This window comes from Stigmatopora argus, chromosome 8 (genome assembly GCF_051989625.1).
Source record: "Stigmatopora argus isolate UIUO_Sarg chromosome 8, RoL_Sarg_1.0, whole genome shotgun sequence".
Lineage (NCBI taxonomy): Eukaryota > Metazoa > Chordata > Actinopteri > Syngnathiformes > Syngnathidae > Stigmatopora > Stigmatopora argus.
Window position 1 is genome coordinate 14,969,583 of NC_135394.1, and position 24,065 is coordinate 14,993,647.

A 24,065-nucleotide genomic window follows, 5' to 3' on the forward strand; every position below is an offset into this window, starting at 1 on the left:
CCAGAAAAAGGAGCTCTCTTAATACAATTAGTTGGGCCCTGACCTCGAGGGCCAAAACGCTGTGTATTCCTTTTCTGTTCTGGAGGATTTGAAGATAACAAATGCAACAAACTGGGGGAAACTAATACAAGATAAAACTTACCGTTGATCTAGTTATGTTATTGCAAAACTCATGTTTTTCTCTTTGGACTGAGAAATACAAAACGAGGCATTCAAACAAATAGGAAGCCCCGCCCATTTGGTGAGCCAAGCAATTTGATTGGCTGAACGTCACAGAGGTGAAAGGTTCATTTCCGGTCTGACAAACCAACATGGCGGTAGGTTCACGCCGTTTGTGTTTCCATTCAACTTTCGTAACATGTTTTATATCGATGTTTCTCCTTAAAGGGATATTTTTCACATTTTTCCCTCATTCGGGATGTACTCTGAGCGTTTATATGGACGTCATTGATATTTTACGGGCGGATAATTCACATACCGATCGCAGTTAAGCTAAGCTATCAATGTGGTGTTTCTGCCTCACTTTTGAACGCTATTAAACGACAGGACAACACTGTACTTTTTAGGATAAAGAGAAGAAGAAGAAGGAGAGTATTTTTGACTTGTCCAAATACATCGACAAGCCGATTCGAGTGAAGTTTCAAGGAGGACGAGAAGGTGGGTGTCATTCACAAACTAGCGATTATTAAACCTCAATGTGTTATTAATATGTTTTTGCTTTCAGCGAGCGGTGTCCTGAAAGGTTTCGACCCACTATTGAATCTTGTACTTGACGGGACTATCGAGTATATGCGTGGTAAGGGTTCTAATTTTATAAATAAAACTCTGTTTTCAATGTGTTCTCTCAATGGACAGAATGACAGTTCTTTATTCATCCTCTAGGGGGAGACATACATAACTAAGATGCGTATTACAGTACATATGGGCATTCTCACAAGATTTTTTTTACTACTAGAAACAATATGAATCACAAAAGTGTATATTAATAATTGCAGATATGTTCGATGGCAATCCCCATATTGAGTCATTGACAATTGAGACTACATAATCATTTACTCAATGCATCTTTCACCGCATGTTTTTGTTTGGTGATTTGCTGAGGACAAGGAAGGAAAAATATTGGTTAAAAACAACACAATTTTGTTTCCAGATCCAGATGATCAGCTCAAGCTGACAGAGGACACAAGGCAGTTGGGGCTGGTGGTCTGCAGGGGGACGTCCGTGGTGCTCATTTGTCCCCAAGATGGCATGGAGGCTATTCCAAATCCTTTCATACAACAGCAGGATGGGTAACACAACACCAGTCATCCAAATGTACACGCACATTTTTGAAAAAAACAAAAACTTTTTTTTGTTATGATTGTTTTAAAATCAATGTATCTCTCCTGTTTTGTTTTATTCTGTAATCTAGCAAGATAACTAATTTGCCAGCACTTCACTTTGCGATGTGTATTTGAGTTGAAGCTTAGGAAGTGTTTTGTTCGGAGGGAATGAGTCAACCCTCGACCATTTTGTTTATGGTAAAAAAAAATAAACTATTTTTCAGTTTTGTACTTTGTGTTGATCATGCACTTATGTTTTATGTTGTAGCCTACAAACGATTAAAATAATTATTAAAGAAGTCAGGTCCACTTCCTTTCGTTAAATGTGAATTTAAAAGGCCTATTTTGGTAATATTTTTGGGTAAATTTTCATTGTATTTATGCAATTATGTTAAAAATGTCTATTTTCAAATGTTGATTTGGCTTTATTTCCAAAAAATGCCGAATTAGAAAATATTTAACATACACAAGTTCATAAAATAGTTTGAAATGCTTTTTAAAATTATTTTACATTCGGTATAAATCATAACATTTTCACTTGAAAGGTAAATAGGTTACATTTTTATTCTATAAAACTCATTTTTTATAAGATGAATTAAACGTGTGGAAGAAAATCTTTTTTTTTTTTTCAAACATTTTCTCTATAATTATTTTAATTGTACCTTTTTTTTCAATTTCACCTGATATTATGTTTTAATTTCTCTTGAGATGGTAAATCTTGAAGTTCAAGCGATAGCCAATAGAAAACCAAAATTATGAAGATATCTATTACGTTAAAAAAATGGTATTTGTTGCTGCACCCATACGTAAACATTACATTACTTTCGGAAACACCTTGTTTGGTTAGTAAAGCCTTCCATCAGCTTTAACTCCATCCTCCTTTTCAAACATCTTGTTTATTTAGCTGAGTTTACGGTTAATAAGATGAGACATTGGTAACACTGGCAATTGCAGTAGATAATTCAATATTAAGCAAATTTTTATCTGTTTTTGGGACTGTATTGAATTGAATGCTTTTATCATTATACAAGTATAAAGAGATTTAAAGCTTCACCACAAAGTACACAAATAACAGCAGACAAATAAATAGATTAGATTAGAACTTTATTTCATCCCGTATTTGGGGAATTTCTTGGTTGCAGTAGCAAGACAGACACAGAAGACATTGTAGACCTAGATAAAAATAAATAAAATATAAATGTGTATATATATATATATATATATATATATATATATATATATATATATATATATATATATATATATACACGCACGCACGTAATGTATATATACGTATATATACATATTTAACCTAGAAAATAGCAGGTGCTCACTGGCCTTGGTTGTGATTTGCTTTCGACGGTGAAATTATTTGCAACCTTAGATGTGCAGCAGATTCTGTGTCTACATATACAAAGAACTGATTTTAAATATGCTTAATTTAATTGCTATTTAGATTGGATTGGATAACTTTATTTATCCCGTATTTAGGAAATGTCATTGTCACAGTAGCAAGAGGGTGAGAATACAGACACAGCAAAAGACATTCTAGACATAGACAAATAAATACATACATAAATATATAAGTAAATAAATAAGGGTGTTGCTGGAATTATATATATTATATATACACGTATGTATATATATAATTTATATATATACACGTATACATATATATATATATATATATATATATATATATATATATATATATATATATAAATATAAATATACATATTTAACCTAGCAAAAGCAGGTGCCCACTGGCCTTGGTTGTGATTTGCTTTTGAAGGTGAAATTATTTGCAACCTTAGATATGCAGCACTTGTGAAAGCTGCTCGTCAAACAGGAAATAAACGGATTTGGCTGTGCTTCAATAATTATTCAGTTAGACAAAACCCATCTAAATGGGTTTCACCTCGACTCTACCTAGAAAAAGTTCATTTTATATATTTATAGTGCGCTAAAAGGTGGATGGCCTTTTTATTTCAGCAACAATTCAAAATAAAGGTTTTATCTTTTGCTTTTTTTATCTCATCTCAGAGATTACGCGGAAACCCATTTTGTGCACTTAGCATTCCTTCTTTTTTTGGCCAATATTTAATTCCCGACAGCCCACATTCCTTCTCCGAGGTTATAAGAATAACACCCAGCACCTTGATTGTTTTTTTTCCTCTTACCGAGAATTAATTATGTTACCTGAAATTAGGCACACTGAAAATCCCAGAAGAAGAATCTTTCACTTTCCCGAATTTTCAACAGAATTTCTAGCCTTGCTTTAGAAACCCTCAAAACCAATTTTCCCATATTTTGCATTATACTTTCCATATTCCTTAAAGTTCTATATAATATATATACACATTTATATTTATTTTTTATTTGTTTTAAATTATAAAACAATAAATATAAATGTGTATATATATTTTTTTTTAATTTTTTTTTATGTTTTATTATATATATTATATATATATATATATATATATAATTTATATAAATATATAAAAATGAATAATTAATAAATAAATGAGGAGTTGATAACATAAGTTGGGAAGTGGACAAATAACAACAAACAGCTAAAATAATCAGGAAATTATAAATAAATAAGTAGTCAACATAATAAATAAGTAGTATAGTCAACATGAATAAGTTTAGGCACTGTGGAGTTTTCCATTTGTTTTGATCGAAAAAAAGAACATTAAAATTCCAACCTTCTTAGCTCCTCCCCCTTTGCCCAGTTAGCGTGTCCATTGAGCGTATAGGTGAAGATTAGCATCCAAGAACAAGGAGGCTCTTCAGCCCAGCTTTAAGTTAACCAATAGTTGTTTATGTAAGTTTTTTTCTGCAGATAACGCAGGGTGTGACTGGAAACAAAACACACATTTAAACCCCGAGGAGGGCGTAAAAGGGGATTTGGGATGAAGCATCGGTTTCCAAAATAAATGGAAAAGGTGAATTACCCGCAGGGCACGCCTCCTCACTCAGGTGGAACAAATAGTGGCTCTCGCAGACTTTTCCATGTTCACTCGTCTTAATGTGCCAGACTCAAATGCCTTGAACTGAGGGAACATGTAGGTAAGGATATATTTTGATTTTCATATTTTATACACGTCATGCAATTGTATTTTTCATTTGTAAGGTGAGTGTCTTTTGTTTTAACCAACTTATAAACTCTTGAATGGTAGTGTGTTCAATTCAAAATGGACAGTAGACAGTACAGTAGTTGTATTGATGACAGTAGATGCCAATTCATTTTTGATTTGGTATTAATATACACTACTATACAGCATATTTTTGTTTAGTTATCCAGATAGGGTTTTTTTCTTGAGGTATGCATATTATTTATTTTTTTGTGTCATGTTAAAACTGAAATGTCGTATGTTTTTTTTAGTTTGGGAGTTTAAAGCAGGTGTTGTTCATTTTTTCTTATCCAATTTGTAATCATAATCCATTGAAATATAGAGAAGATACTAAACCAAGGGTGTCAAACTCGGCTTGGTTTGTGTCAACTTGATTTCATGTGGGCCGGACTATTTTAGATATAATATTTAGATTTTTTTTTTTAAATCGGATTTAAAGAAATGGATCAAAAGCCCTAAATATTCAGTTTTTAAAACAGATCCAAAAAATGTTTATTTGAATTTTTTTTAGTAAGGGAAAACGTATTTTAATCATTTGTTTTTCATTTTAAAAAGGAAACAAAATATTTTTTTAACCATGTTCAATAATAAAGTGGAAAACGGCGATGTGACAATTTATTTTTAATGAGGCAGGCTGAGTGGTTCGGCCTCATAGTGGGGGACCTGGGTTCAAATCCAGGTCGCCCCACGTATGTGGAGTTTGCATATTCTCCCCGGGCCTGCGTGGGTTTTCTCCGGGTACTCCAGTTTCCTCCCACATTCCAAAGACATGCATGTTAGGCTGATTGGACACTCTAAATTGCCCCTAGGTATGAGTGTAAGCATGAATGGTTGTTTGTTTCCTTGTGCCCTGCGATTGGCTGGCCACCAATTCAGGGTTAAGAAAATGAGATGAAAGAGGGAAAATAACATGCTTTTTATCCCCAATATATTTTTACAATCATTTGATTCAGATGCATTGTCTTGAAAAAGAAAGCTATCATCTAATAATTGGGGTCGTCTTATATTCGGGCCAATACGCTACTGATCCTTACTAGGTTTGGATCTCACCTGCCATGTGACTAGCCCAGTTTGTGAATCTGACATGGAGATGGCAGGACCCTCACCTGCTCCCCCCACCTCGACTTGCAACAGGGGTGCCCTCATATTCTGCCTCCTCTTCTTCCTCGCGTTTGGAGTCTTCGTAGGACTGCTAATCGGTGAGACGTTCCAACAATACCGACATCAAATCTAAGGGTGTGTGGTTTTTGCTGTGTCGTTTAACACATTTGTGGCCCTCTATGCGTTTAGCGTACCTGATTCAGGAACAGCACTACTTCATGGAGACGGTGGAGCTGAAGGGTCTCAAGTACGATCCATCACTCCAGGATTCTACCTCAGGTTTCTCCATAGTTCTGACATCCGTATTAAATTCAAAGGTAACGATCATATTCATTAGAAGTTTGAGTTTGATTTATTTAATAAGGGACAGCACATATTGATGAACATATATATTTAAATATGTAAGATTGTGGCCGAGGGCTAATTTCCATCTTTAGTTCCTTGTGTAGGTTGGATTGGATAACTTTATTCATCCCATATTCGGGAAATTTCGTTGTCACAGTAGCAAGAGGGTGAGGATGCAGAAATAGGAAAGGCATTTTAGACATAAATAGAAAGGTAATAAGTAAGTTAATAAATAAATACATGAATAAATATTATATATATATATATATATATATATATATATATATATATATATATATATATATATATATATATATATACATACATACACATACATATATATAAGCACATATATACATACACACATAGATGTACATGCATGCATACGGTAGGTCTTAACACAGCCATTTTTTTGTTAAAGAGCCTGACAGCTGATGGGAGGAAGGATATTTAAGATAAACAATGACACGTACTAGACACACGTAGCACAGTTTTAGACAGCGTTGTGATTGAAATTTTGTTCGCCCAATAGCCAGGCTTTAAGATGATTGGTCAAGAGGTTCAGACACAGGAGTTCACGTAGTTTAATTGGTATTGTGTTCCAGGTATGTGCTTTGCCTGAATGCATTCTTTTTGAAGGGAACTACACATTCACCTCTAGAGCCAGCCCTTGTTGATGTGTTGGAATTTTGAAAAAAAAATCCTTCATCTTTCCATCCACAGGTTAAAAACATCTTCACCTCTTCGTCTATATCCAATCACTACGTGGACTGTGACATTATTGCTTTTGGGTAAGTTCATCCAAGAAGGGTAAATGTGGACTTTTTTGTGGGGGTGGTTGGAGAGATCCAAATGGGGACTTTGTGGTTTGTTTTCTTAGAGATATGAACGGTGACGTGATGGCAACGTTCCGTCTGGTCTTTACGGTTTCCAAATTCCAGCAGTATACGGAACACTTCGTTCAGGACCTGCTGAGGGCAGGTCTCGTCTCAGCCATGAACGGAAATCCACTCCAGGTCCCGGAGTTTGGACACATCAAGGCTATCGTCTTACTGGGTAGGAAACAATAGTTATCTGTTTGCTCCCAGAAATGGGCCTCAGCTGTCCATTTTTTGGGGGGGGTGGGGTTGGGTCCTGGATACATTTCACATGGATATAATCATTTTACTTGCAGGGGCCAGTGGGAAGTCCTTCTACATTATTGGAGATGATATCCTGGGTGAGGGTGAGTGACCGATCCGTAGTATTTCTGGAATCAAATTTGGACTAGGGTTGGCCCGGTGGGCGAGCGGTTAGCCGCTCGGCCCCGCACAGCTGGGGTCGAGGGTTAGATCCCAGGTCCTCACTGTGTGGAGTTTGTGTGTTTTCCCCAGGACTGTGTAGGTTTTTTTTGGGTACTCGGGTTTCCTCCGAGATCCCAGAAACAGGCAGGGTAGGCTGGTTGAACACTCTAAATTGCCACTAGCTATGATTGGTTGTCCTTTGTCTCATTGGGCCCTGCGATTGGCTGGCCACCGATTCAGATGAGATGCGATACGATTTTTTTGAGTGATTTTTTTATAAAATAAAATCCAAAACAAAGAACAGACATGTCATTTTGAAAGGCATTTAAAGTTAAAAAAAAAATAGAATTGTGGCATCAACAGGCTAAAATATATTTATATTTATATATATATATATATATATATATATATATATATATATATATATATATATATATATATATATATATATATATATATATATATATATATATATATATATATATATATATATATATATATATATATATACCTATATATTTTTTTATACTAAAAACACTTTTTAAAATGTATATACACATTTTAAGAGGCCCGGCGGCTTGAGTGGTTAGCAGCCTCACAGCTCTGGTGTTTTGGGTTCAAATCCAGGTCACGTCCACCTGTGTGGGTTTCCTCCGGGTACTCCGTTTTCCTCCCACATACCAAAAACATGCATGGTAGGCTGATTGGACACTCTAAATTGCCCATAGTTATGATTGGTTGTCCTTTTTCTCCTTGTGTTCTCCGATTGGCTGGCCGCCAATTCAGGGTTTCCCCTGCCTCTGGCCCGAAATCAGCTGGGATAGGCTCCAGCACCCCCGCGACCCTAATGAGGATAAAGCAGTTCAGAAAATGAATGAATGAATGAATTACACATTTCTGGTAAGCCCGGCCAAACTATTTTTTAAAAACTGCTACTTATAGTCCGGAAAATGCAGTATGTCCAAAATAGATTTGCATGTCTAATTAGCGTGTCCATTAAAAATCTGTCTTTTCACCCTCATCTGCAGACGCTTGTCCCCAGAAGGCCTTCACATGTGACAATGGAGAATGCATAACGAAGTTAAACCCGGAGTGTGATTTTGTGACAGACTGCGCGGATGGATCTGATGAAACACGTTGCGGTAAAATTTCTCTCTAATGTTTTCTTTCTAATCTTTTTGGTAGTTTTTGTTGATTTTTTTTTTTATTTATTTTTTTTTAAAAAATTTTTACTCTTTAGCCTGTGGCATGCGTAGCGTCACAGGAAATCGCATCGTGGGTGGCGAAGATGCCCGACAAGGAGAGTTGCCATGGCAGGTTAGCCTCAGGCTACATGGACAGCACGAGTGTGGCGCGTCCATCATTAACGAACGGTGGCTCGTCAGTGCGGCCCACTGCTTTGAAATGTGGGTGACTCAAACTCAGTTTTTCATTAAAAAAAGTGATCACCACAAGTGAAAACGTGTACCCTGACATTGCGTAACATTTTTCAACAATGTGACAATCATTCATTTTCTGTACCGCTTATCCTCACAAGGGTCGTGAGGGGTGCTGGAGCATTTTTTTCCCCTTGAATTGCCTAAAAAAGACCAATTTTTTAATGTGAACCTAAAGTAGTATTTACTTAAAATGGTATAATCTTACAATTAATCTGTGGACTAAATCCAACACTGGTGGATGAGTGGTTAGCGCGCCGGTTCACAATTCTTGGGTCGAGGGTTCGATTCTAGGTCGGTCTTCACTGTGTGGAGTTTGCATGTTCTCCCCAGAGCTTGTGTGGGTTATCTCTGAGTATTCCCATTTCCTCTCACATCCCCAAAATGTGCACGGTAGGCTAATTTTATGCTAAATTGGCCCTAGCTGTGATTGGTTGTCCTTTGTCTCCTTGTGCCCCGTGATTGGTTGGCCTCCAATTCAGGGCGTCCCTTGTGTGGGGCCTGTAGTGAGCTGGGATAGGCTCCAGCACCCCCACACCCTTGTACGGTTCAGAAAATGAATGTATTTATCGCAGCTTTTGATTTACGTAGTCGTCCATTTTCTTTTAGCAATGTGCAATACTTCAAGGGGTTAAAAATCAAATGTAATGGCATTCATTTTGATTTCTTTCCAATTTCTAGCGCCAAAAACCCTAAAGAGTGGACAGCCCTGGTGGGGGCCAGTCTGGTGAGCGGGGAGGAGTCCGAGTCCAAAACGGTGAACATCAAAACGCTGACAGTTTCCCCCGACTACAACCCCACCACGACCGACTACGACGTGGCCGTGCTGGAGCTGGAGAGCCCCCTCACCTTCGGCCCCTTCGTCCAACCGGCTTGTCTGCCCGCCCCGTCTCACGTCTTCACTCCTGGCCAGAAGTGCGTGGTGTCCGGATGGGGGTCTCTGCACCAGTTTAATCGTGAGTTCAGACCTGCGTCGTGACAAAAACAACAAACGGCACATTAAATATGATAAACAACACCTAGAAATGACCTTCACGTGCAAGTAAATTTTAGAAATTAATGTTGACACAAAAACAATGACATTGTTTACGAACGCAGCATTTGGTGATGTCATTTATACCCAAGCACATAAAAAATGAATAGACTCGAACACAGGTTATTATAGATGTCTCATTTTGGAATACTAGCATTTGATTGGCTAAAATACAAACCGCGTTGACAAAATGTCTGCCCCATGTTGGGTGTCCACCGCTTTTGTTGATATTTTACTCCTCGTTCATATTATCATCGCTCATCTCTATCTTTTTATGCAGTTTTTCCACCTATACTCGACCCTAAAAAAGTTGTTTCAAAATAAAAGAAAATTTGGATTTATCAATCCACAACAGCATAGTTGGATTTGACTGAATTACAAATGATTTTGTGGTTACCCAATGAATGCATTAATTGGAATTCATTCATTCATTTATTTTACATACTGAAATTATCTTCACAAGAGGGGTGCTGGAGCCCTGAAATGGTGGCCAGCCAATCGCAGGGCACAAGAAATCAGACAACTAATCACGTTCACTCATAGTTAGGGACACTTTAGCTTACAATTACCCTAGCATGCATGTTTTTGGAATGTGGGAAGAAACCGGAGTACCCGGAGAAAACCCACGCAAGCCCGGGAAGAACATCCAAACTCCCCACTGGAATGTCCGGACCTGGGATCGAACGGTCAATCTCAGAACCACGAGTCCAACGTGCTAACCACTCTTGCACCATTTTTTTTCCATTTATTTTGAAGTGATTTTCTTTCTATTTCCAATTGAACTGTTTGCTCTCATCTCATTGCATGGTGTACAATGAAAATAAACAACATGCTATTTTGGATTCTGTTCTAAAAGTCAACGATGAAACTGTCTTCCAGCTAAGACACCCTCCAACCTGCAAAAAGCCGTGGTCAAGATCATCGACTCCAAGGTGTGCAGTAAATTACCCGTGTATAGAGGAGCAATCACGTCCAACATGATGTGTGCAGGATTCCTGCAAGGCAAGGTGGACTCCTGCCAGGTCAGTGGTCCTTACATATATTCATTCATTCATTCATTCATTTTCTGTATTGCATATCTACACAATGGTTGCGGGGGGTGCCGGAGCCTATCCCAGCTAAGTACGGAAACCCTGAATCGGCGGCCAGCCAATCGCAGGGCACAAGGAGACAAACAATCACTCATAGTTGTGGACATTTTAGCATACAATTAGCCTAGCATGCATGTTTTTGGGATGTGGGAGGAAAACTGGAGTACCTGGAGAAAACCCATGCAAGCCCGGGAAGAACATAACAAACTTTACACAGTGAGAACTGACCTGGGATCGAACCCATGACCTCAGGACTGTGAGGCCAGACGCGCTAACCACTTGCCCGTCGTGTTTACATATACCAACAACACCAACAAACAAAACTATTTATTTATTTATTACTTATTTATTGATTATTTATGTATTATTTATTATTATTATTATCATTTCTTGATTATTTATCTGTTTGTTTGTTGTTGTTATTTTTGCACTTCCCTACTTATGTTGTTGACTACTTATCAAGTCGACAATTTATTTATTCATTATTTATGAAATTGATTATTTTTTGTAATTTTTTATTGATTACTTATTTGTTTGTTGTTGGAATTTGTGCACTTTGTGGTGAAGCTTTAAATCTCTAATCTTATTTATTCATTTATTTATATATTTATTCATTTATTAACTTCTTTATTACCTATTTATTTATGCCTAAAATTTCTGTGTCTGTATTCTCACCCTCTTGCTACTGTGACAATGAAATTTCCTAAATACGGGATGAATAAAGTAATCTAATCTAATCTAATTATACTACTTGAATAATGACAATAAAAGGATTCGGTTTGATTTGATTCAATTCAATTTACTGGAAAATGAATTTGAGACTTTTTGTGCTGTATTTCCAGGGTGATTCTGGGGGTCCTTTGGTCTGCGAAGGGAGCCCAGGAAGGTTCTTCCTGGCCGGCGTGGTCAGTTGGGGTATTGGCTGTGCCCAAATTTACCGACCCGGCGTTTACTCGCGAGTCACCGAGCTCCGAAGCTGGATTCTTAGCCAGGCAGACCCCAGCTCGACCTACTATCACCCCAAGCATGACCTGGGGGCGTCGGCCTCAGCTCCATCCGCCAGTTCTCTAAAGACGCCGCTTCCCAGGACTTTGGCTTTGGACGTCCAACCTGCTCCGAAATTTTCAGGTATTCTCCAGATGAAAAAAATGAAATATTATTGCCCATAAATTTGACTTAAAACAAACTCTCCTTTTGTCTTTTAGTCCCCGACTGCAGTGGAAACTTTAAATGCAGTCCCACTTCATGCATCAGCAAATTCAATCCAGAATGTGACGGCATACCGGACTGCCCCAACCAGGCTGATGAGACAAACTGCAGTTAGTTGACATTTGAGTTTAAAACTCAATTGTGGGAAAACATTCATTGATTTTTTCCCCCTCCCAGACTGTGGTGAGCGTCCCGCGCTAGGCTCCAGTAGAATTGTGGGGGGCGTGGCAGCTCACAGGGGGGAGTGGCCTTGGATTGGAAGTCTTCAGTACCAGAGAGTCCACCATTGTGGCGCCACTCTTGTTCATCGCAAATGGTTACTGACTGCGGCGCACTGCTTCAAAAGGTGAGAAATTACACTATAATTTATTTCAGTTTATCTCTATTGTTTTTGGGTTAGGGTTATTGGCCCAAATTGAGTCAGTGCTTCTTTTTGCCATGTTATCTAAATCGCAGGCAGCTGGACTTTATTGTCTAGATCAGACCTGGGAAATTAATTCCACAAAGGGCCGCAGTGGGTAAAGGTTTTCGTTCCAAACCTTAAGAGGAAACATTTCCACCAATCTGGTGTCTTAGAAGTGCAATCAGTGGATTGCAGTCAGGTGCTTCTTGTTTCAGCAGAAATCTAATTAGTTAAACTGTCTGTGCTGGATCGGTTGGAACTAAAATCTAAACCCACAGCGGCCCACCAGGACCGGATTGGTCTAGATCACATGTGTCAAAGTGGCGGCCCGGGGGCCAAATCTGGCCCGCCGCATCATTTTGTGTGACCCGGGAAAGTAAATTATGAGTGCCGACTTTCTGTTTTAGGATCAAATTAAAATGAAGAGTATAGATGTATATTAAATTTCCTGATTCTCCCCCTTTTAAATCAATAATTGTAAATTTTTAATCCATTTTTTCTGTTTTTAGTTCAATAATCATTTTGTAAAATCTAAAACTATATTTAAAAAAAAGCTAAAATAAACATTGGTTTAGATCTATAAAAAACTGAATATTCAGGGCTTTCAATCCGGTTCTTTTAATCCATTTATAAAAAAATCTAAATATCATATCTAAAATGGTCCGGCCCATGTGAAATCAAGTTGACGTTAGCGCGGTTCGCGAACCAACCCGAGTCTGACACCCCTGGTCTAGATTGTTTGCATGTGGTCATAATGCTGTGGCCAAGGAGATCCTATCCTGTCCAATTATGGGCAGCAGGTGGGGACACCCTTAATTAGTTGAGACAAACAACAAATCATATGTAGGGGCAATTCCTAGTCTTCGACCGACCCAGAAAACCCAAGTAAAAACCATAAGATATAAATGCCGCATAGAAAGGTCAAATCCCAGTGGGATTTGAACTTTCAATCTCAGAACTGCGAGGCGGACAGGAAGACCACTTTCACCAGGTTGCCTCTTTTGAACAAATTGTCAACCAAAATACAAAACAAACACCAAAGCGAACTGTGAGGGTGACGTCGAGGACAACCCAAACGTACATTTTCTCTAGATTTCAATCTTAGTTAGTCGATTTTACGACACACAAAGTCGTCATACAGACCTGATACAGTCTTGGAGAATAGATTAATTTTTGGGGGACTTTCCTCTAACCACAGCGATGCCAGTCCCAGCCACTGGGCGGTAAGCTTGGGCTCTGTGCTGCGCTCCAGACAAGGGGCCATGGTTATTCCCATCGAGAGGGTCCTCATTCACCCGGATTTCAACGGCACTAGCATGGACTACGATGTGGCTCTTCTGGAGCTGCTTATTCCGGCTCCCGTGTCAGACACCATCCAACCCGTGTGTCTCCCCTCGCCAGCCCATCGCTTCTGGGAGGGTGCCGAGTGCTACATTTCAGGATGGGGATCCATGAGGGAAGGAGGTATGAGAGACTCCCCTTCCTCCCCAGAAAATATGTATCGTATTGGCCCGAATGTAAGACGAGCTCCTCTTTTTCAAGACTCAAGTTTAAAAAAATAAATCAAATTCAATTATTATACACAAAATAATGACAGTACATCTGAAACAAATGATTGTAACAATACAGTCGTACCTCTACTTACGAAATTATTTTTTTTCGTAACTTGAACATTTTTTGTAAGTAGGTGTACTTTACATGTAAATTATCTAATTTGTTCCACAGTCCTCACACAACTACCAATTAGACCCTTTAAAATTTGTCAGTGTCCCAATTTTGTATGAAAGATGTAAGAAAACACACCAAATATATATATATATATATATATATATATATATATATATATATATATATATATATATATAAATATATTTATTTATTTATATATATATATTTTTATATATTATTATATTTTTATATTACCTATTTGTTTTATTACTGGGAAAACACACTTTGTGGAGTAGCACCACAAATTTCGTTATACGCAGCTGTGTAGGATGACAATATAGGCTTTAATGCTGTTGATGAGAGAACATTATAAGAAAATTATTTATGAATGTCTTAAAATAAAACAAGGCATATGAAAATGTGCCCTACACCGCTGAAATATATTTTTATTCGTAACCTGAAACGTTCGTACCTAGAGGCATTCGTAAGTAGAGGAATGACTGTATATTCGAGAATAAAATCATGTTATTTTGCCTTATTGAAATCATGCAAAAAACTGTTTTTTTTTCAAGGTTCACTCACAAGCATGTTGCAAAAAGCCCCGGTGAGGACCATTGAACAAGCCAACTGCCAGGAGTCGTATGGAGAAAACTTGACACCTCACATGATGTGTGCTGGATACATGCAAGGGGGCAAAGACACTTGTTTGGTAAGATATCTTATGAAACGGTCTTATGAAATGGGATACGTGCGTTAAACAGGGGAGAAATTAAGCACATTTTTGTGCTACACTTTCTTCCCACATTGCAAAAACATTCATGCTAGGTTGGTTGAACACTCTGAATTGGCCTTAAGTCCGAGTGTGAGCGTGAATGGTTGTTTGTTTCATTGTGTCCTGTGATTGGCTGGCCGCTAATTCAGGGTGTCGCCAGCCTACTGCCCGAAATTGGCTTGGATAGGCTCCAGCACCCCTGCAAATTTGGTGAGGATAAACAGGATAGAAAATGAATACACGTACATATACAACATCACATTAAGTTTTTGAAATCTAAAGTCCTGATAATCTTTTAAAAAAATGAATTTAATGTATGCTTGTTTTGTTTAAATAACAATTAAATTGACAGGCTTGTCAACAAGAGTTTTTACATGTTTTTTTATTTGGTATTTCAATTATAATTGTGGGCAAGTAATTCTATTCATCATGAAAGAACTTAACTTATCTGCATTTTTTAATCAAACGTTAATACCCAGATTTGCTGTTGATTCAGTCTAGAAATCTTTATTTTTCCAGGGGGATTCCGGGGGTCCTCTAACCTGTCGTGAGGGCTCCGGCCTATGGTTCATCGCCGGGGTTACCAGCTGGGGACACGGATGCGGTCGAGTAGGTTTTCCAGGGATTTACACTCGTGTGACTTCTGTACGCAATTGGATATCCTCATACCTGCCCTTCTGACGCCAGTCAGGCTCAGGTAAAGCACCCCCCCGAACACCAAGTGGAGCCGCTGGCATTCTTTATTCAGTAGTTTTAAATCTCTCATCTCATCCATTTTCAGTCACAGCAGTATTTTGTGGCCTTGTGAGGTCACGGTGCTGTTTGCAACAATCTTTATGTAATTATCTCAGAAAACCTGTGGCTCATGAGCCATATGTGGCTCTTTTGATGGGTGTACATGCATCTATCCAAGAACAGAGATCCGGACGCACGAATAGGAACGTCATGTCCGCACGGTGGCGTTTTAATCTTTTTTTTCATTAGTCTTCTGCGCGCATACCCTCATTGATTAGCATTAGCGTAGCAACGTTGACAAAGGAATTCAGAGCCTTTTTGGACTTTAAAGGCGGTGAATGACTAAAAAAAGCGGAGGTTTTAATGTATTTTGATTTTTAAATTCTGAATTTGGCTCACAAGGAATAACGTTTGAAAATATGAATTGTTTATGGCTCTCTGTCAAATTAGCAATTAATTATGTTGCAAGATTATGATGACATCATTCTGGACAGGCACACGATCATCTACAAATGTTTAATGCAACCATTAAGTTCCAATAAAAATGTACATTTTTGGGGGATAAATTGAACAGCCACTATAATAGTTATATTATATAAGGTATTTAATGAGATTAAACGGCTGGAAATTTTCACGTGAGGTTGTATACAGTCCCAAAAATGAACACACCAGATAAAAAAAAAAGTTTAAATATGGCATCTGTATTCTGTTCTGATTCCTATTTATTTAAGGAAATCAAAAAGTGTTTTATGTACACTATGGAATACATTAAAGATCAGTTTAATACAATGTGGACGTCAATAGCAAGGTAACTTGCGGTACTCTTACACATATCGCAAATCAATCATTCATACAAGCTCCGCCCCCAAATATTGTTAACAAGAGCCAGAGTTGCAATGATTTTTAGGCACAAGCATTTTTTTCTCAATAAAAGATTATTTACTCATTTCTATTACTAAATTAAATGTAGTCCACACCATGATGGCTGCAGTTCTCAGGCTGGGCCGGCTTTTTCGAGGTATTGTGGGTAGAAAAATGGAAAAAAAATAGTTGTGCCTATGCAGGAAGGAAGAGGAAAAAAAAGATATCATGAGAAGGGATGAAAATTTACATCCGAGCTCGTTCTTTCTGTAATCTGGAATTATATGTTCGCGAAACAGTATTCCAGGCGTCCATATATCGGTCCATGCACATGGCGATGCATTTCTGTAAGGTAAATAAAAAAGAACAGGTTAATTAATAAAAATGGATTGACAGAAAAAATATTAAATACAATGGTTAGATGTTTTTTTTTTCTCTAATAAACTTTGGCTAAGAGAATATACCTGCTCGGAGTTGTCCAATGAACTTCCAGGTTTTCCTATGCACTTCTTAAAGCATTTGTCTGTCATTCTCTAAAAAAGGGGAACAAATATGACATAATAAATTATTTGCATTTTTACAGCCAATTGCAGTTAAAGTAGTTTTAACGATGGACTGAAAGGATCGCATATATTCAAATAAATGTAGAGGAATTAAAATTGATCTACGCTAAATAAATAAAAATCTTAATAAAATGCAAGTAAATAACGTTGAAGAATAAAAAAAAATACATTTAAAAAAGGTTATTGTACGCTTTTACACATTGGGTAAGCATTGCTACTCTCATTGCTTTTACCTGCAGGAGCTCTTGTGCGTTCGCCACCGCAATTTGGACTTTAACCTGCTCCATTATCGTTCCAGTGTCCATTTTACCACCTGCTCCGCCTGCCGAGAAGTCAGAACCGAAACCGTCCATACTGAAAGACGACTTATATAATATTTAAGTGGTGAAAAGGCCGCTTGTAAACACACGTGCGGATATAGCACTGAGAGTTTAGCTAACGGGGATCCCGGTGCCCTTGACAGCAACGGAAGTGGCGTGTGCATCACTTCCGGAATAAATTCGACAGATGGGAATTGTAGTTTTAGGGGGTCCGTAGCTGCTGAGGCATAAATATCCCACTAGATGGCAATACAGTTTCTCCAAATAAAGTGAATTGAATAGAATACTTTTATTGTTAATACTACAAGTTTAATGAGATTTAAATCTTCATAACGAAGTGCACAAATAACAACAACAAACAAAAAGACAAATAAATAAGTGATAAATACATAAGTAGCCACACAATAAGTAGTCAGTAGGGAAGTGCGCAAAAAACAAAAAGATAAATAATCAATAAATAAGTAGTCAACATAATAAATACACGAATAAGTGGTCACATAAAAAGGTAGGTATAAAACTGTATAAATATAAATACAGGTTAAGCGGCTCAAACTTGAGAAATTGATGACCAGCCTTGGGAATGTGGGAGGAAATCAGAGTACCTGGAGAAAACCCACGCAAGCTGCTGATCGCAGGGCACTGGGAGACAGAGGTCAACCAATCACTCGTACCTAAGGCCAATTTCGGGTCCAATCAGCCTACCATGCATGTTTTTGGAGTGTGGGAGGAAACCGGAGTACCCAGAGGAAACCCACGAAGCCCCAGGAAGAACTCCACACAGGTGGACCGACCCTGTATTTGAACTCACGACCCCAGAGCTGTGAGTCTGACATCGTAATTTCTCCTATTTTGACAGTACCTTCTGAAAATGTCGACCTAAGCAGAGATTCCTAAGAATATCTTTGGAAATGAGTTCAATGCGCCCGACAATTTCTTCAAAACAAAAATTTGCCGAAGAGCAAGCAACTCAAATAGAAAGCCACCGAAGCCAGCGTGTTGTTTTTAGTCTGGAGGCTGACCGTGAGGATGACCCCACCCTGGCCCCCCATAACCCTCCTTATGTTTCAGACAGTATGACCTCACTGAGCAGACCACCTGCCTCGGCTGCTGAGAAAACAAGTGTACAGTGAGTGTGCAGGCCAACAAAAGACTGACGGTTACTGTCGTCTAAACGTGCTCGCCAATGGGGATTGTTGCGATGCTGGGAGGGGGGTGTCGGGGAATAATCATGGGGGGTCCGATTAGTGGCGAGCCTGCCTCGGAGTAATTAAGGACCGGTTACTCAGTGAACAAACAAATGCACACCCCCAAAACACACATGTACGTATAGGATCAGTTGGGGCCTTAAGGTACAAGCCTTGAGGGGGGCGTGGTTTGAGTGCCCTAATATGATTATTAGATCATATTTTTTATTATAATTAAGAGTTCATTAAGTCGTACTAAGTTATTAGTCTGCTTTGGGGACGCTTTTGAGTGTAAAAACAGTGTGAGGATGGTGTAAATAGGCGTTAAATGAGAGACTTCAATGGGAGTTAAGGGTTTTTGGGGTTGGTTTGTTTAATGTGAGAGATTTGAAATGGAAGTTTAAAAAAATACCTTTTTCTTAAACTGTTGGCTTTTGAGAAACAGCAGCAGCAGTTTTTTTAATCTCAAAAAGCAGCTGCTGAGTGTCAGTGAACACAACGATGAAACCTGAGTAGCAGAAACAGCAGCCGAGCCCTGTAGTGTTAGGAGATTAGCTGTTAGCGGTTAGCTGTTCTGGTAAAAAAAAAAAGACCACCCCGACACGACTAGAAAAAAAAATACCGCCAAGATATTACGGTAATTAATTGATCCCTGAAAATGTGTGTTTCCATTCATTTATTTTCTGGACCGCGGGGGTGCTGAAGCCTATCCCAGCTGACTCCAGCCAATCACAGGGCACAAGGAGATGGACAAAAGATCACATTCATACCTAGGGGCAATTTAGCATACAATTAGCCTAGCATGCATGTTTTTTGGGCTATGGGAGGAAATTGGAGTACCCGGAGAAAACCCACGCAAGCCTGGGGAGACCATGAAAATTCTTCTTTGTAATATACTACCCTGTCAGACATGTTTGACTGTAATGAAAAATATACATTTCTTAAGTTACAAATTCTTAAAAATAGTCTTCAATCAATAATAGTGAAATAAAGATGAAGAATAACATTTATGAGCACATTCTTGTTGTTTAGTGTGTTGCCTTTTCTTTGGCTTTCGTGTGTTTTTGTGACAAAAGGGGATGTTATAGAGAATTGAAAACACAAAATGGGTTTTACTATGACAATAACAAAATCTGGGGATTCTTCAATTTTCATTTTTGTTGTAGAAATGTCAAATATTTGGAATAATTGTCTTGAAAAGTCAATTCTTGCTTAAATTAATTTCACTTTCTGCATTTACTGTACCTGCATTAATACATTGACACCTGAAATAAACATTTACAGTTGAGCGTTATTGATTTTTAATGTTAAAAAATGAAAGCACAAAATATGTGCATGTTGACATTGCATGCAAAAAAACATTCACAAAGCTCTCAGGTATTTCAATTCTTTGAAGAATGTGAGGAATTCCACTGCAGAAACAGTCCCGAGGTACACCAGGGTGCTTGAACCTGCCATCATATGATCATTTAAGACTTCTACTTATATGGCGTTAATTCTCTGTCATTTACAGAAACTGACAGTCATGTTATAATAATATCATATGAACCTGCACTTAATAATAATAATAATACATTAGTTTACACACTATGCACACGGTTCAATCATTCTTCTTCCCCACAGTGCCTAGCCGAAAAGTTTTTATAACTCTTTTTGGTCTTTTCTTGGCATTTATAAACTCAGTTATGTAATTGCTAACTCAGTTTCCTTTGTGAAATGCCATTGCCTGAAATAAAAGTAAACATAACATCTAACATGCAAAAATAAGACTTTGTTTGAATATTGACTGTATTAGGAGAACAGAAACTGTTATAATATCAATTCAAAAAGATATATGCATTAAAAATTCAAAAGGAATGAGTTCACAGTGCATAGATTAAGGGAACAGAATGTTTGTTTAAAGCATCTGGAAGATGCATTTTTACTCTGTTAGTTACTACTTTTGAATATTGTGGCTTGCCGCGACATCTGCTAGCCAGAAGTTGAGAACTGTGCTCTATTTGTTTACAGGCGTGTGGCTTTCTTGTCCTTTGCTTGATATACTTTGAGTTTTTTGGATGAGTGGAACAAAATCAGTGTGCATACAGTTACTGTGTGTGCATGCGGAATGTAATTGTTGGCGTGAATGGTGTGTAAGTGAGAAAAGTATGTCTTATTGTTATTATACTGGTAGAATGGGATTTAAAGCTTCACTACAAAGTGCACCAATAACAACAACAAACACACAGACAAATAAATAATCAATAAATAAGTATTCAACAATGTCAATAACTAGGGAAGTGCATAAATTACAATAACAACAATAAAGAAACTGATGAATAATCAAGAAATAATCATAATAAATGAATAATCAGTCAATAAGTGAGAAATAAATAAGTGGGTAGTTAACATAATAAATAAGTAGTAGTCAATATAGATAAGTAGTCAACATGGATAAGTGGTCACATGAATAAGTAGGTAGAAAAGTGAGTAAAGACTAAATAATCAATAAATAATAACAATAATCAAGAAATAAGAAATAATTTAAGTACTCATTATTAGTAATTATTAACAACAACAACAAAAAATAAAAATAAAATAAAACAATTTAAAAATAATAATAATTAAAAAATAAAATAAAAAAATAAAAAATATATACATATATTTTTACATTTTATTTAATGTTTTATTTTTATTATTTAAAAAAATATTTTGTTGTTGTTGTTAATAATTACTAATAATAAGTACTTAATTTATTTATTATTTCTTGTTATTGTTATTATTTATTGATTATTTAGTATATATATATATATATACATTTATATATATATATATATATCTATCTATATATATATATATATATATATATATATATATATATATATATATATATATATATATATATATATACACATTTATACTGTATATTTGCCAATCAATGGCATTATCATCTTGTGGTAACTTAAGTGGGTTGCTAAGAGTGAAACAAAGACAAGACACCCCCCCTACCAAGGCACCCCGGTCCTAAAATATGATTGGACGAGAGGAGCCGATGATGAAAACAAAGGGGGAGGAGTCAACCAGCACTACCGAATGCTGCCGTGTGCTCCTCCTCCACCTCATTTACTCACTGCAAGCCGTGGTGTTTAGCAAACTAGCTTCGGAACTTCTATTCGATATTACTACTCCAAATTTCGAGACAAATGGACGACAAGTCCCCCGAATGTTTACCTCACAGAATACTCTTCAATGGAGAAACTTGGTTCTCTTAAAGCGCGAGAAAGAACACGAGAAAGTTTGGAGTGAAAACTCCTCGGAAGCCGAACGAAAGAATCCGGAGAAACGTCGCTGCCATTCGGTCAAGGTAAGTTTGTGTGAACCGTGTTAACTTCACTTCCCCGCATATGAGACATTTTTTGTCGATTTTACCTTCCGTAAAACACGATCTCCTGAACGTAAATTCACTTTTTTTTCTACTGAGTGTGAGAGGGGGTGTTGTAACCCAATTGGATTTCACGCCGAGTCCGTCCACGCAAAGCCCGAACACAGTCGACTGAGATTCAAAAGACGACTTAATGTGATCCGGCGTGGAACAATAGATAGAATGGAGGCGAGTGGAGCTCAGTGCCATGCAGTTGATTATTGCTTTTTTGGCTTTGGGGCTGCTTTTGTAGCTACAATGAGCAGAAATGGCTTTAAACTCGTCAAATTAGGCCAATCTTTGATGGCTGCTTCAAACGGCCTCCATCAAGAATGTCAACCTCAACTTATACTTGAAGTTTATGCAGCTATCTTGTCAGTGTCTTGATACCGTTGAAGGTTGTTTTGTAGTCTTGACTTGCATGAATGCACAACTCTTTCATAATTGATGCCGTACAGTGGGGAACAAATTCACCAGACCACCGACTAAAACAAATCTAAAATATCAACAAACTCTGCAACTCTGACCATTTCTCTGCATCATGTTTTTTTTACATGATGGATATGCCCTTCTGGATAGTTATATGAACTTTTTGAAAGAAAATACTGTTATTAGAGAGTGGCCAAAATAGAATAAATAACACACTTGCATTTCAAAATAGAAAATGTGGTTAGTACAATGCCTTTTGGCATTGAGTTAAATTGTTTCTGTGCTTTTTGTCATTTTTCTTCAGGGACTTTGACTGGGTACCACACAGTCTTAGGTGTGTATGTGAGGACAATTGGCGTTGTATGCGGTGCATTGTCTGTCTAAATGAGGTGGTTTTGATAGGTCATATCTTACCGGTGATTCTAATGTGGACAATTAAGATGTCAATATTGTGTTTCTGAGGAGAAAAAGTTGTACTGGTAATTGAACGTTGCATAGTTGATAGAATTTGCTTCAGTTTGAAGTACTTAACTTTAAAAAAAAAATGATAAGAGGTTATGGTTGTCATTTTTTCTGTCTTTAGTTTTCTTTAGGCAGTGGCTCCTTAGCCGGTAACCGGTCAAATAGTCCCAGGGGCTATTTAGCCGGTAACCTATTATTTAACATTGAGTGAATAGGGGATTTTCTAAACCATTCAACCAATCTTATTTAAATTTGATGTGTTATTGCCAATTGATAGATTTTAACATTAGGTGAATAGGGATTAAATGACTATTATTTAGGCAGTGGCTCCGTAGCCGTAGTTTCTTACTATTTACCCCACACAGAATTCTTACCGGCTAAATAGCCATATGGGGCCATATAGGCTATTTGACCGGTTACCGGCTAAGGAGCCACTGTACTTTCTCTCGCATTCTAAAAAGACTATAGTCAGGTTAACTCATTTGTCAATATGTATGATTGCTAATGGTTGGGGTTTAATCCGGGCGGAGTAATTTTCTCTTACTATTAAGTTAGAAATTTTTGCTTAGAATTGGTAAGTGTGAGAATTTACTGAACTTGAATTTGCCTGCTTTAAAGAATTTCATGTTGCTATAGGGTGATATTTGATCTCCTATAACGTTTGATACATATACAGAAAGTGGTCCAATAAATTTTCCAAATTCTGCATATGCTAAGCTAAACAAAATTGGGGGAAACCCCCTCTGCTTGGCACAACATTTTTGGACGGATGTACATTATCATTATTAGCCTGTCACACTTGCACTAACACGTCTTCAAATGATCTAATATACTTTTGTAGCGTTCAGATGCTAATATACTTTTGTAGCGTTCAGATGCTAATATACTTTTGTAGCGTTCAGATGCTAATATACTTTTGTAGCGTTCAGATGCTAATATACTTTTCTAGCATTCAGAATACTTTTGTAGCGTTCAGATGCTAATATACTTTTGTAGCGTTCAGATGCTAATATACTTTTGTAGCGTTCAGATGCTAATATACTTTTGTAGCGTTCAGATGCTAATATACTTTTGTAGCGTTCAGATGCTGATATACTTTTGTAGCGTTCAGATGCTAATATACTTTTGTAGCGTTCAGATGCTGACGGTAACAATTGGTCACCTGCCGAAACCTAATGTACACCAATTGTACCCAAAAGGACAGAAATGGACTATAACTGTACTGATAACATAAACACGACTTCTATTTCACTTTTACGGCCACAATACCTTGTCCCTGGAATGCGTGCCTGTGATATACACTTTTGGTGT

The 24,065-nt window shown here is 37.5% G+C and overlaps 5 protein-coding genes across 5 annotated transcripts in view; 3 read left to right on the top strand and 2 right to left on the bottom strand.

The window, feature by feature from the left end:
- Positions 1 to 210, bottom strand: part of fbn3 (fibrillin 3) — a 118,963-nt gene extending 118,753 nt beyond the window's left edge. Inside the window, exon 1 of the mRNA XM_077606561.1 lies at positions 143 to 210. The gene's annotated coding sequence lies outside the window, so the exon portion shown is untranslated. The remainder of the gene's footprint in view (positions 1 to 142) is intronic.
- A 70-nt stretch (positions 211 to 280) lies between these two features.
- lsm7 (LSM7 homolog, U6 small nuclear RNA and mRNA degradation associated) lies at positions 281 to 1,553 on the top strand. Its single transcript, XM_077606560.1, has 4 exons — positions 281 to 317; positions 567 to 657; positions 725 to 796; positions 1,151 to 1,553. Exons 1-4 carry the CDS (start codon positions 312 to 314, stop codon positions 1,291 to 1,293), a joined length of 312 nt encoding a protein of 103 aa, XP_077462686.1. The 5' UTR covers positions 281 to 311; the 3' UTR covers positions 1,294 to 1,553.
- Positions 1,554 to 5,543: 3,990 nt separating this feature from the next.
- Positions 5,544 to 16,606, top strand: tmprss9 (transmembrane serine protease 9). The gene is made up of 15 exons (XM_077607598.1): positions 5,544 to 5,658; positions 5,750 to 5,877; positions 6,629 to 6,696; positions 6,786 to 6,961; positions 7,080 to 7,130; positions 8,217 to 8,330; positions 8,429 to 8,594; positions 9,306 to 9,580; positions 10,537 to 10,679; positions 11,591 to 11,876; positions 11,954 to 12,067; positions 12,135 to 12,303; positions 13,559 to 13,824; positions 14,601 to 14,737; positions 15,320 to 16,606. The coding sequence occupies exons 1-15, from the start codon at positions 5,544 to 5,546 to the stop codon at positions 15,479 to 15,481; spliced, it is 2,370 nt and encodes a 789-aa protein (XP_077463724.1). The 3' UTR covers positions 15,482 to 16,606.
- Positions 16,240 to 17,435, bottom strand: timm13 (translocase of inner mitochondrial membrane 13 homolog (yeast)). The gene is made up of 3 exons (XM_077608153.1): positions 17,193 to 17,435; positions 16,861 to 16,929; positions 16,240 to 16,741 (listed from the first exon to the last, which is right to left on the bottom strand). Exons 1-3 carry the CDS (start codon positions 17,310 to 17,312, stop codon positions 16,643 to 16,645), a joined length of 288 nt encoding a protein of 95 aa, XP_077464279.1. The 5' UTR covers positions 17,313 to 17,435; the 3' UTR covers positions 16,240 to 16,642.
- A 4,092-nt stretch (positions 17,436 to 21,527) lies between these two features.
- enc3 (ectodermal-neural cortex 3) overlaps positions 21,528 to 24,065 on the top strand; it is a 36,854-nt gene continuing 34,316 nt past the window's right edge. The window contains exon 1 of the mRNA XM_077607631.1: positions 21,528 to 21,806. The gene's annotated coding sequence lies outside the window, so the exon portion shown is untranslated. The remainder of the gene's footprint in view (positions 21,807 to 24,065) is intronic.

Excerpts from the sequence above, each read along its gene's own strand:
- lsm7 (XM_077606560.1), top strand. Across the intron at positions 658-724 it reads GTTTCAAGGAGGACGAGAAG|CGAGCGGTGTCCTGAAAGGT; the intron begins GTGGGTGTCATT and ends TTTTGCTTTCAG. Across the intron at positions 797-1,150 it reads GACTATCGAGTATATGCGTG|ATCCAGATGATCAGCTCAAG; the intron begins GTAAGGGTTCTA and ends TTTTGTTTCCAG.
- timm13 (XM_077608153.1), bottom strand. The coding sequence starts at position 17,312 with ATGGACGGTTTCGGTTCTGACTTCTCGGCAGGCGGAGCAGGTGGTAAA. Across the intron at positions 16,930-17,192 it reads ACGCACAAGAGCTCCTGCAG|AGAATGACAGACAAATGCTT; the intron begins GTAAAAGCAATG and ends CCCCTTTTTTAG. Across the intron at positions 16,742-16,860 it reads CATTGGACAACTCCGAGCAG|AAATGCATCGCCATGTGCAT; the intron begins GTATATTCTCTT and ends TTTACCTTACAG.
- tmprss9 (XM_077607598.1), top strand. The coding sequence starts at position 5,544 with ATGGAGATGGCAGGACCCTCACCTGCTCCCCCCACCTCGACTTGCAAC. Across the intron at positions 13,825-14,600 it reads GGGATCCATGAGGGAAGGAG|GTTCACTCACAAGCATGTTG; the intron begins GTATGAGAGACT and ends TTTTTTTTCAAG. Across the intron at positions 14,738-15,319 it reads GGGGCAAAGACACTTGTTTG|GGGGATTCCGGGGGTCCTCT; the intron begins GTAAGATATCTT and ends TTATTTTTCCAG.